Source organism: Cricetulus griseus, assembly GCF_003668045.3.
Source record: "Cricetulus griseus strain 17A/GY chromosome 1 unlocalized genomic scaffold, alternate assembly CriGri-PICRH-1.0 chr1_1, whole genome shotgun sequence".
NCBI lineage: Eukaryota > Metazoa > Chordata > Mammalia > Rodentia > Cricetidae > Cricetulus > Cricetulus griseus.
The window spans coordinates 959,933-972,653 of record NW_023276807.1 but is presented as its reverse complement, the minus strand read 5'-3'; the positions used below and the strand labels follow the sequence as shown (position 1 = coordinate 972,653).

The following is a 12,721-nucleotide window of genomic DNA, read 5'->3' as shown; positions in this document are numbered from 1 at the left end:
TCAGAGGTGACATGTTAAGCTGGGACACTTAGAGAAAGCAGGGGTAGCAGAGGTCAGGAGAGAGAACCTGGTGGGGGACTGTGCCAGTGCTCAGTCAGGGAGAGGTGAGTGTGCAGGAAATGAAAAGGTCAGTGTGTGTGCATGTGTCTTGTGAGTGTGTGTGGGGGGGGGCACTCACACGTGCACTGTATATGCACATGGGCAAATACGTATATTAGTATATATGCATGAGGAAGTATGTGTGTCCATGTGTTTTGTTAATGCATGTGTGTGCACATGTGGTGGGGAGGTAGGTCAAAAGGCAAGCCAGTCCCACCAACATCACCTCCTCCTTATTGTTACCTGGCTTCTTTGTTAACCACTTCCTCCTATAGCCACCTTTCTGGTGCCCAACCACAGCCCTTCCTCACCTGGGCTGCAGGGAGACCCAAGGCCCTGGGCCTTCCTCAAGGAATTACAATGCACTCCCAGGTATGTTTTAGGGGTATGGAACTTAAAATCTCTACAGTGATTCTTTGTGAAATGATTCATCTATGAGCAACTTGATTAACGTATAAGCCACTTGATTTCTGGTTACTTGGCACTCATCATATACAACTGGGCATTCTACCAAGCTCAGGAACATTCTTAATTCTAGAGAATCTAACCTAGGATTCATCTTTCCATGTAATTAAATGTCTACAAACCCTACATTTCCTAATTACAAAAGCTGCATATTGCATTTGGTAGCTATTTAATACGACAAGTTTTTAATTTTGATTTTACTCTCTTCTTCTTGAGGAGCTTGGAACTGCATCTCTGTGTCTGTCATGCTGTCTGGGGGCATATATGTCTGTCTGTTTGCTCAAGGTAACCATGCCCAGACCTGTAGGATATAGGAGTGTGCGTGCCTACGTGCTTGCGTGTGTGCATGTGTGTGTGTGTGTGAGCGCATGTGTGTGTGTATTCGCATATGTGTGCGTGTGTGTGCACACGCACCCTTGTGTGTAGGATATTTGCTCTACTCTGTCACTCTGCCATGTTCCCCTAAGACATGGTTTTTCACTGGAGCTAGAGCTAGGCTTATAGCTGGCAAGCTCCAGCCATTTTGTGTCTATCTGTCAGGGTGCTGGGGTTATAGGCATGTGGGTATAAAACCACGCCCAGATTTTTATGAGTATTGGGATCTAAACTTAAGTCCTCATGCTCACAAAGTAGGCACTCTCACCCCGAGCCATCTCTGCAGCTGACCCTGGCTTTTATATCAGAGAAGATGGGAACCAGAGGTGAGTCTGAGCAGAGGGCCTGCACAAAGACTGTGCTCACTGAAGGTCTCTTCAGTCTAGTCCTCCCCCCTAGAGCTACCTCCCTCATTTGTCTCTCAATTTCTTTCAGGAGGGATTCCCCAGAAACACAAGGACAGATGGTGTTCAGAGGTGGGCATTCCACAGCAACTCTTGGGATCCCAAATTGAGAGAATTCAGAAGAATTCAGAAGGATGCCCACAAGGTGGCAGTAGAGAGCACCAGCGGGACCCAGAGCCCTAGAGTCCTAGGCACGAACCCCAGCTAGAGGTTTCTAACTGTAGCCTCAGCAGCCAGGCTTTGAAAACCCATTCATTCATTCTAGACACCTGCCCTGCCTTGCTGCTTGGGATTCTCTGAGAGGGGACATGGCGCTCCAGCTGAAGGTCACTCTGATCTTGCTCATGTAGAAGCACTAGGCAGGTGACGGCCACATTCCCCCTCCCTCTCTGTCCTTCTCTCCAGTTTTCTATTCTCTCCACTTGGTCCAGACCTTGTCACTTCAGGATCTAGCTAGTGTGTAGTGAGAACACTGCAGAGCGAGCCAGGGCCCCAGGGTACTTGGGTGCAGGTTCTCAGAACCTGAGAAAAAGGCTACTGACCCTGCTCCAGTCTACCTGACTCTCTAGTTCTTCAGGACCTGGGCTTCTGCCAGGTATCCTGTGAGTCCACAGGACAAGCACTGATCCAGGTGGTTTCTAAGTCCTTACTGAAAAGCCACCAGGCTTGAGTTCGAGTCCCGGCACCATCTCTTTCTAGCGCCAGGGCCTTGAGCTCTGAGTCCTGCTGCCAGGGGAGGGTATCATGAGGACTAGAGAGAATTCATGAGGCACCCTTGGGGTAGTGTAGAACAGGGCAGGTGTTCAATCAACAGGGCTACTGAGAGCTGTCAGAGTTCATGTCCAATACAGGACTGGCTGGGTGGCAGTTGGTCAGACATTTGGGGACCAGCCTTCCTAGATGAGGCTAAATGGAGTTCAAAGATAAAGGGAAGAAAGGCTTACAAATGTGAATCTGAGAGTTGGGTAGAGCAAGTGGGGCATAGGCCCTGCTGGTCTTCAGCTGCTCTTGCAAGCCAGGTTCTATTCTGGGGTCCAGTGTCTGGCTATGTTTCCTTTCCCTGCTTTAAGTCATATGTGGAACATAGCAGGCACACACAGGACATACAGGTGAATTCTTGGCATCATCTGCCTGAGAATCCCTGGAGTGGGTTTCAACACCCTTCTGAGGCAGCCCTGGGAACTGATGTGGGCCAAGGCTAATGGCTGCAGCTACTCAATGGTAAAGGACATGGGCTGACTCAGAATGAAACACCAAGCTCAGGAGTCCTGTGGCAGGCCAGGGGATCATGGCGGGAATGCATCCATCCTGACAGGGTGGCCTGGCAGTGCTGTGTCTCTACTTACCGTGGTCACATCAGAGTCCGGAGGTGTCATCTCCACCAGGTTGATGTAGTAGGGAGCATCCTTCCAGGTAGGGTGGTTGTCATTGATGTCCAGGAGGGTGACGTTCACCTGTGGGCCACAAGGGGTATGTGGTCCTCCAAGGCTAACAAGGGCAAGGGCGTGGGCAGGGAACTCAAGAGTCTTAGTTCCAACAGCTCTGCCAGGCTGGGTGTTTCAAGGAAAGCCCATATTGTCAGGGACAAAGTGGAGCCAGGTCCCTGCCAGAGGAGGAGGCTTAGGTCTGTCCCACAATGGGGCTGAAAATGGATATGGTGTTTTAAATCCCTGTTGTGACCCTGGCTTCTATTACCCACCTTATTTCAGTGAAGGTGACAACCAGTCAGAGATCTGAGAGAATCCCTTGAGCCCCCCAGTCCCAGCCACAAGCCAGGTGATTTCAGGTGATTTCTCTGCTCACCTGCCCCCAGGCAAATTATTTACAGCACTGGACTGGGATTCTTATTAGCAGGGATGGCCTCTACAGAGGTGCACGTGGTGGGGCTTGCTATAACAGCTCCAGCCAAGTGATGCCAACCAAACCCAGATCCTCTGGCTTGGCAAGAATGGGGCAGCTTCCCAGAGTGGGTGAGGACCATGAGGCAAGGTGTAGAAAGGGGCTTCCAGGGCAAGCCCGAGGCAGACATGAGGAAGGGGGAGGGATGTGGCTACAGCAATGGTCACCACTGCCGTTATTCCTCGCCTATGAGTCCCTTGTGCCTTTCACTGTCTCCATCACTCCTTCTGTCACCAAGAACTCACTTAGGGCCCCCCAAGTTTCTCCCTCCTCCCAGAGGGTCCTTTGTGGTGAGGAAGCCTTGATGGGCTCCGGGTCTTCCCTGAGGGCTAGTGGCAGGGAGGGAGACCCAGCATGGTTTCTCAGTGTTACAATGTTTAGATGGGGTGGGGGCCAGTCCCCAGGGGACCCTGAAGGGCCCTGATTCCTGGGCTGGTTGGCTCTTCCTGGTAGGAGTTGTGGCTTCTGCTTAGATGCCCTGGAGAGCAGGAGAGGATTCTGGGGCTCATATCCTCTGCTTTTGCCCATCTGGGCCTTTGGAGTAAAGAGGAAGTATCATTCTATTGTGGCCTCCTGGGTGTCTCCTGTCCTGGTGGCAAGGCCCTTCTTGCCTATGGCTGCTCTTTGCAGATGCCATCTTATCACAGTGCCTCACCCTGGTTCAGAGTGCCTCACATGGTATGCAGAGGCCTGATGAGGCAACCTGAATGGGAGCAGGGAGGAGGTCACCAGGGTAGGGAGGTACTCACTGTGGCAATGCCAGTTTTCTGGTTGTGGCCCACACCCCCATCCACAGCCCGCACAATGAGGATGTATTCAGATTTGGTCTCTCGGTCCAGCAAAGATGTGGTAGTAATTTCTCCTGTTGGACAGAGAGCCGATGGGTGACGTGGTGTACGGGGGTGGTGCGTAGGGAGCAGGGAGAAGGATGTAGACATAGAGATATACTTACAAGCTGCCGTTGGCCACAGTCATGGCAGTTGTGGCTTCTGAAACTGTGGTGGGCCCATCTGGGTGCTTGAGAGGGGACCCAAGAGCTGGGCAACAGTACCCCACAACGGGGGCAGCTCTGCAGGTGTGTGTGTGGGTGCTCACAGAGTAGAAGGGTTATTTAGTCCCAGACCCATTCACAGAGCACCTGTGGCTTAGATTTGACATTATTTTTTCTGGCTTTATCAGCTCAATCTAGTTAACATTAGTTCCCTGCACCCCTGTTCCCACACCTGCCCCAAAGGGAACTATGACATGACAATTTTACAGCAGGGCCATTGTGGGAGTCGTTTAATGTCATGAAAACCTCAGAAGAGCCCCAGGCTCTATCTAGGGATAAAGTCACTGGGACCAGTGGCTGGAGGGAGATACCAAGGCTGGAGTTCACCCATGTTTTAGCCTGTGGCTCAGGCATGGGCATGCAAACCTACAGTGCACGAGCCAACAGAGATCTGAGTTAACAGTCATGAGGTACTTGCCCAGTTATACCATCCATGGTCTAATAATATCACCTGAATTTTTTTTAAATGTACAACAGACCCGTTCAAAATAAGCTATAATTTCTGTCAGCTGCTTCTGGCTTTTCCTTGTTTCTAGGCATCATAGGAACACTGATGTCACCTTGGTAGCCTTTTATTTATCTTTTGGTGTGTGCATGTATGTGTAGATGCCAGATGACAACCTTGGGTGCTGCATCCCCGGAGCCGTCTGCCTTGTATTTAGAGGCAGGATCTCCCACTGGGACATGGGACTAACTGCTTAGACTAGGCTGGGTAGCTAGCGATCCCCAAGGGTCCATTTGTCTCTGTCTCCCCAGCACTGGAATGACAAGCACATGCCACTGTGCTTGGCATTTTTATACAGGTTCTGGGAATTGAACTCAGGTCCTCACGCTGTGCGACAAGCACTTGACCAACTGAGCCATCTATCTCCCAGTCCGCTTGGTAATCGTATACTAGTAAGTGTTTGACAAACAGCTCCCCAGAGAAAACAAAAGCCAATTATTGATTCCAGGGGTCTAAATACTCCCCCAGGATAATACCAAGCCATGAACTCCATGGCCTTGACCATTGTATTCCCAGAGCAGCTGTGAGCCAGCAGATCTGAGAGCCCCAGCTCACAGCGCTGCAGGGAATGGCATCTACTTTGAGAACAAAAACTCGGATTTGAATTCTCTCTATGGATTTCCTGGGATGGGTGTCCCTGGGGAGGAGACTGGACCTCTTTGAGCCTCAGTTTCTCATCTGCCAGAAGGAGCTCGGAACACCTTCCGGTCAGAGCTGGAAGAGTTGCAAAGATAAAGAATAGGGCTAGGGAATGGCTCCATCAGTAAAAGTCAAGCATGACATCCCGAGTTTAATCCCCAGGACCCTTGTTAAAGCCTGGCATGGCAGCATGTATTTGCAACCCCAAAGTTGTGGGGAAGGCAGAGACAGGAGGATCCCTGGAGCTCACTGGCCAGCTAGGGTGGCTGAGTCAATGAGTTTCAAGTTCCCAGGTTCAGTGAGAGACCCCGCCTCAAGAGGAACTATAGGTGAAACTCCCACTGTTCAGAAACTGATCGTTTCCTTCTGGTAGACCAGTGGTTCTCAACCTTCCTAATGCTGAGGCTCTTTAATACAATTCCTTACGTTGTGGGAATTCCCCTCAGCCATACAATTATTTGTGTTGCTATTCCATAACAGTAATCATGCTACTTTTATGAGTTGTAACGTAAATATATGATATGCAGAATATCTGATACTCGACCCCCAAAGGGGTCACAACCCCCAGGCTGAGAACTGCTGCAGTAAACTGAGTTTTCCAAGGCAGGCAGGGAGTTACATGGTACCCATCTTTTTGTCCCTATTGTCTGAGCTGTGTGACATGGAGCAAGCTTCTTAGCATCCTTGTGCTTCGTTCTTTCTATCATAAGACAAGGGCACTGGGAGAGCTGGTTTCCGGGGGCCCCCTTTACACTGCTATTTCCCTCCCTGATGTAGCCACCTGTCCTGGGTTGAACAGGGAGTCAGGGTTGGAAGACAAGGCAATGAGGATGCTACAGCCAGAGACCATAGACTGGGTAAGTTCTGCCAAGGTAGTCATGCTCCTCACTGGGTGGCATCCATTAATTAGTAGGACTAGAAAAAAATTTAATCTGTAAAAAGTTTTAAACATGAACTTGTGTTCATGATAGATGGCCTTTCACACCTGGAAAATTAGATTCAGTTAAGGCCACCTTTGTGTAGCAGCCTGGCTAATGCGACCAAGCACCTCAGAGGAAAATCTTTCCACCTTTGGGTAGAGGACATGCTAAGGCAGCAGAAAATGTCAGGGTCCTTACTGTAGGCCCTAGGGTGGAGCTGGAGTCTCCAATCTGCAGCAGGGTGTGGATGGGTGGCAGGCTATAGTCCAAATATGGCTCTATGGACTAAAATTTGAGCTCTGAGAGATTTCAGTCAAATTTTTGGTTTGGTTCTTGCCTCAGTTTCCCCATCTGGAAGATGGGGGTGATGGTGGAAGGGGAATGAGCTAGTTAATAAATGGGGCTGAGATGCTCTCTGCAGGTTCCATATCTGCAAATTAAACTCTCTTTGGATCAAACATACTTTAAAAATTGCATCTGGATTGAGCACATAGAGACTATTTTTTCTTGTCATTATTCCTTATAGAGTGTCATAGTTTGCTTGCTTGTTTGTTTTGTGAGATGGAAGTCTCATGTGGCCAGGGTGGCTGAGGATGACTTTGAACTTCTGATCTTCCCACCTCCACCTCTTGAGTGCTAGATTACAGGCCTGTGCCACACATGCAATGGAACCCATGACTTCATGTATACTAGGCAAGCACTCTACCATCTGAGGTATCTTTAGCTCTGGGACTGATTGTGTGTGTGTGTGTGTGTGTGTGTGTGTGTGTGTGTGTGTGTGTACAAATGCAGTCATCCATGCCCCACAGCAAACTTGTGGAGAGATCAACTTTGGGTGTCAGTCCTGTTTTGCCACCTTGTTTGAGACAAGGTCTCTAGTTTGCTGCTGAGTAGCCCAGGCTGGCTCGTCTGTAAGCTACATTCTCCTGACTGGCCCAGGAAGGGTAGCCTGATGGCACAGAGCAGCAGGTCTGGGGCACTCACCAGAGCGGGCATTGATGCGGAACTGTGAGGACCCCTCCAATGAGTAGATGATGGATTCCTGCCCATACTCCCGAGAGCGGTCTAGGTCTGTGGCATTTAGGAACAGCACTGTGGCTCCTTTAGGAAGACAAGAGGTAGGAAGTTGCTCTTCTGACCTGCAGTCCCTAGAGTCAGATCCCAGACCCTCTCTAGTGACCAAGCCTCAAGGAACTGTAGAGCATGATAGGTGTCCCAGGGCTGAGTGGATTCAGATCTCCAAAGAGGTGAGACAGGACCTGGAATAGGTACCTCTCCTCCCCCAGAAACCGGGCCCAGCCTCCAACAGCTCAAATTGCCTCTTGACCTTGCCTAGCTGTCCTGTGGATCAAACCCACCCAGATCTACCAGCTTTCAAAGACACAAAGCACCCAATTAAATTATTCTACATTTACAACATCCAATTTTGGTCCTGTTTTATCTTATTCATAGCAGAATTTATTCAGGACTTTTTATTTTCTCATTAATGTTCAATGAAGGCCTTTGCCTTTCACTTCCTTTCTTTCTACGTGGGATCCTGGGTTTAGGGAGGGGTTGGCTATCCCTGCAGCCCTGGACAGACTCCACAAATGGCTTGTCCTAAGGGTGTGTCCACCCAGGCTTTGGGCTGCAGCACCCTCCTGCTTTTGGGAAAAGTCAGAGGTTGGGTATCAACCCTAGGTAAAAGCCTTGTGGCCCGAGACGAATCCCTCAGCCACTTCCTCTGCAGATAATGTAACATGGGTGTCTACCTGTGGGGCTTCTGGGAAGGCTCCCTGCGAGAAGTATACAGGTGCCAGGTACTGGTGGCAGCTAGGAGGACTAGCATGGATCAGGAAGGTCCCTTCCAGGTGGCCAGGGACTTCAAGTGTGCTCTTTGGTTCTAAGGACATGGAGTTAAGTGTCATATTCAAAGACCTTGTCTTTGCAGAGTGTCCAGGAGGAAGGAAACACTGAGGGCCTTTAGCAGGGATAATCTTTAGGGGATTCTGGATACAGGAATGTGGGGTGGGCACAGCCTGGCACCTAACTCACTCATCTTCAGACATGGGAGAGGTACCTGGAGGCTCTGCTTAGACCCTGGTACAAGGAAAGGTACCCCAGCTCCAGCTATATTGATTTCAAATGTCTCCAAGTTCAGCTGTCCTGGATACTCACAGTCCCCTCCTCTATACTGGCGCTCAGACATCTTTGCAGTATGCATATCCCACGAGGATAGCACACTGGAGAAGAAGGTAACACTGTCAGCCTGCCCCGATGGCAGGAACCTACATAGGGAACTTGTGACGCCAGCTCAAGTTGGGCCCTCCATTCTAAGTGTTATGTAGGACTATACTTCAAGACCACCTTCAAAGCCACCCCACCAAAAGTCATGGCTCCGGGAGCCTGCCTCATGGTACCATGTCTCAGAGCTTCTTTAATCAAGATTGTATAATTGATCATCTATTATTCTCTTCCCACTGAACTGGCTGCAGGTGAGTATGACCCAGGGTCCAGTGGAGGTTCTGCATGTAGTAGTGGCAATAACCAGATATCCCCAAAGACATCCCTGATTTGTCATGGATGCCTGGGACGTTGGCAAGGCTGTAGGTTTCCCAAATGCATGTACCAAGGGCTGCAGCTGCCTATTTGTGCGTTGTCTGCCCCTTGCCCCACCTGTACCTGCCATGATGTTTTCCACCACAGAAACAAAGTAGGCAGGCTTGCTGAAGGTGGGAGGGTTGTCGTTCTCATCCTGGAAGGGAAGCACACAGATCAGTGTGTCTCAGAGGTACTTGGCCAACTATCCAAAGTGGGAACCAAGGGGCAGTTTGGGCTGGCTGCCCTGAGGACCTCTGGCCTCTGGCCTCTATGTCTCACCAGTGTCTATCTAGGTATTATGAAGGCCAGGAGTCCCTCTGGCAGGTCATGTTGAGGGAGGTAGGACAGTCACTGGGGAAATATGCAAGGGTTGGGAAGGAATAGTGTGAGATCCAGAGATAGATACTAAAGGAGACAACAATCAGCTCGCCCACGGCTCCTAGGCTCCCGCCTTCACCTGTACTCCAAGCTTACCACAGAAGCCTAGTCCCTTACTCCTTTTGCTCCCATGCAGTGTCCACTTGACATTCCCTCCCAGCTGAGTCAAGACACAGAGAAAGGTTCTAGAAGCTCTGCTAAAATGAAGGGAGGGGGCTGGAGAGATGGTTTGGTGGTTAGGAGCACTGGCTGCTCTTCCAGAAGACCCAGGTTCAATCCCAGCACTACAACTACCTGTTACCTTTGGTTCTAGGGGAGCTGATGCCCTTTTCTGGCCTCTGAAAGCACTAGGTACATAGACATTCATGCAGGCAAAACATCCATCACATAAAAATTTTTTTTTAAATTAAAAAGTGAGGGGGGAAAGGCATGGATACACCAAAGATGCTGAAGAGTGCAGGGGCAGGCAATGGTTAGGCTACTCCCAGAGACTAGGCTCCAGTCCTGGACTGGCTGTCAATGGGGTTAGACAGACACTCTGATCATACGTGAACACCAGCTTCTCATCGTCTGAACCCACCTGGCCTGCAGCCTGGTACCTGCCAGTTCTAGAGCAATCCTTCCTCTGGCTCAGCCTGTAGCAGCTAGGGATTGGAGTGGAAGCCTGGCTGAAGGGCTGAACCAGGTAGGGATGGGCCCTGCGTAGTGGGAACCAGAGCCAGGTGCAGCCCACAGCTCCTCCACAAGCTCCCCAAACTCTTCCATCAGAGGAGCAAGCTTCCTGCCTTTGAGACTCTCACCATAGCCGACAACTTCTGCAATCGCTCACCGAGAATTCCTCCCAGTTGCCCTCTTCACTGAAGACTCTCTAGCTCTCCTGGCTCTGTGCTCCCCTCTTCAGCGCAATAGAGTAACAAGAAGCTCAGGAGCTGGCTGAGTGCCCCTCTCAGCACCACCCGCCTTGTCACAATGTTCAGTGGGTCCCATTACTAGGTCCTCAGAACTCAGGGAACAGGGGACTCTCCCTGAGGACAGAGCACACATTTGCTGAACTCTTTTGCTACAGTTCCTTCTGCATGAGCAAGCCGGGGAAGGATGGGATAAGGCAGCCTGGCTCTCCTCTCCTTGGGACTATAGATAACTCCAGCCTGCTGCATGGTGAGTTCCCAGAATCGATGGGAACTCGATTTCTTCCCAAATCTGTCCCCTATTCTGTCCTACACACTGGTTCATTTTCTTCCCAAGGAACTGGAAGCCTTGGGGCTCTTCTGACATCTGATGTCCCCACAGGCCACTTGGGTCTCACCCAGGCTCTTGGCGTGGGCTCAAGTGCTTTGGGTGCACACATACATTGAGACTTCTGCTTGGCTGCATGAAGCAATGCTGAGAATGTCAGCCACAGAGCACGAGGCAGAAACTTATTAGCGGTGATATTTCTCCGGATTCTGGCGCTGCACTCGCTATTAGTTCTAATTCAGTGGCTCCCTCTATAAAAGCTTATTGTCCCCTAATGGGAAATCTACAAACCGAGTTTGACTTCTTTATTAAAAACCAACAAGCAGCGGATGAAAAGGAATCACCTGGCTCCTCTCACCTGCTCCTCCTTGCCCAAGCCTGAAGGTTCCTCCATCGCCTCTCCCCACGCCAGCCTGCGTGGGAAGACCTCTACCAATTATTCAATGAAAGCTGTTTCTGTTATTTTTTTTTCCTGGCAAGAGAAAATCCTTTTGGCCAAGGGAGGAGGCAGCTTAGCAGAGTGACAGCTACTTAAAAATCACCCACGTGCAAAATCAGCCCGAAGGCGGTGACCTTTTCAAGTGTGGTCCTTAGACAAGAGTGGCTATGCTGTCCAAACGCCCTGCTTGGGAGCTGGAGCCTGTTCTCTGAGAGCCATGGTGGCACTTGTCTTTGTTGCCGGCTGCTCCTGCAACCAGATGGCTGGGGTAGACTCAAGGGAAGTACAGACTCCCCCCACCCCCTGCCCGGGGGGCTCTGCTGATAGCACCAGGGGGGGTATGGAAGTGGGGTCTCTTCAGCTCTGCTGAGGCCCACTAGCTTGCCTAATGGAGAGTGGTGGAGCTTGCCCTCAACCCCAACACAGAGTGTCTCCTGCCTGGGATCAGGGCCGGAAGGCTGTTACCCAATCTTTCATTTGCATGTGCAAAGGAAAGGCTAGCCCAGTCCTTGGCCTTCCACTTCCTGTTTGCTCTGGTGGGGACCAGAGGGGCTGAAGCAAAAAGAGAAGAGGCTATATCAGGTCTCTGTCTGTAAGGAGATGCAGAGAGCATAGTCTGGGTTTCAATGTCCCGAAGGCAGATCAAAGCCTGGTTATGCCTACTGTGGCCCCTTAACAGGAAGCTGCAATAGTCCACAGTTAATCCCAGGAGGCTGACAAGAGTGCAGAGTCTTGGCCCTCATCAGGACCACTAGGTGAGAACTGCACTGCACTTTGGTTGCTTTATTGAGATAGGGTATCAATCTGTAGCCCAGGCTAGCCTGGAATTGACTATGGAACCCAGGCTGATCTTGAACTCTTGACTGTCCTCCTGCTTTAGCTTATCGGGTTACAGGTAAGAGCCATAAGAACCGTACTTTAAGCTAGGCAGTGGTAGTACATGCCTTTAATTCCCAACTCTTGGGAGGCAGAGGAAGGCTGATCTCCATGAGTTCAAGGCCAGCCTGGTCTACAAAGAGTTCCAAGACAGCCTCCAAAGCTACTCAGAGAAACCCTGTCTCAACACCGCCTCCCCCTCCCCAAACAAAAGAACCACACTCTATTTGGTAAGACACCCCTGGCTCAGTTAATCACATTCACGGGCTGGGGGGTGGGGTCCCTGAAGAGTACTGGGCTCAGTCACATGTGGGTGAGGATGCCTTGTCTTCCCAGCCTGTGACTGTGGAGAGAAAAATGTCAGGTCAGACATTCCTCAGGTGCAGGCTCAATTCCAGCTCCATCACTGGTTAGCATAAGGAAGCAGTGGCACTTCTTTCCGATGACCAAGGGCCTAGAAGAGACTGTGTCCCAGGAAGCCCCTGACTCCATGGTGGAGCCCCAATGTGGTTTAGTTTCCATATGATTGATAGCGCCTACCTAGACTAGACCACTTCAACCTGCCATCCTAACCTCCCCTGTCCAAGTGAGTGTCAAATATCAACTTGACACAGCCTAGAGTTATCTAATGGAATCTCAGTCAATAGATCCGCCTGTGGCCCTGTCAGAGGGACTGTCTTGATCCATGATTGATATGGGGATGGCCCAGCTCATTGTGTACCCACAAGCCCTAGCAGGTGGACCTGGGCTGCATAAGAAAGCTACTGAGCATGAACCCTGAGAGAGCCAGAGGACAGACCATCAAGCAGTGCTCCTTCATGGTTTCTGCTTAAGTTCCTGCCCTGACTTTCTCTC

General features: G+C 50.6%; 1 protein-coding gene across 6 annotated transcripts in view; it reads right to left on the bottom strand.

Annotated features, from left to right (window-relative positions):
- Cdh23 (cadherin related 23) overlaps nt 1–12,721 on the bottom strand; it is a 332,359-nt gene that overhangs the window by 108,008 nt on the left and 211,630 nt on the right. For all 6 annotated transcript variants that reach the window (XM_035452205.1, XM_027388310.2, XM_027388311.2 and 3 more), the window contains 4 exons: nt 9,019–9,091; nt 7,342–7,458; nt 3,992–4,104; nt 2,690–2,797 (listed from right to left, as the gene is read on the bottom strand). In XM_035452205.1, the coding sequence (XP_035308096.1) occupies nt 2,690–2,797; nt 3,992–4,104; nt 7,342–7,458; nt 9,019–9,091 (411 nt within the window). The remainder of the gene's footprint in view (nt 1–2,689; nt 2,798–3,991; nt 4,105–7,341; nt 7,459–9,018; nt 9,092–12,721) is intronic.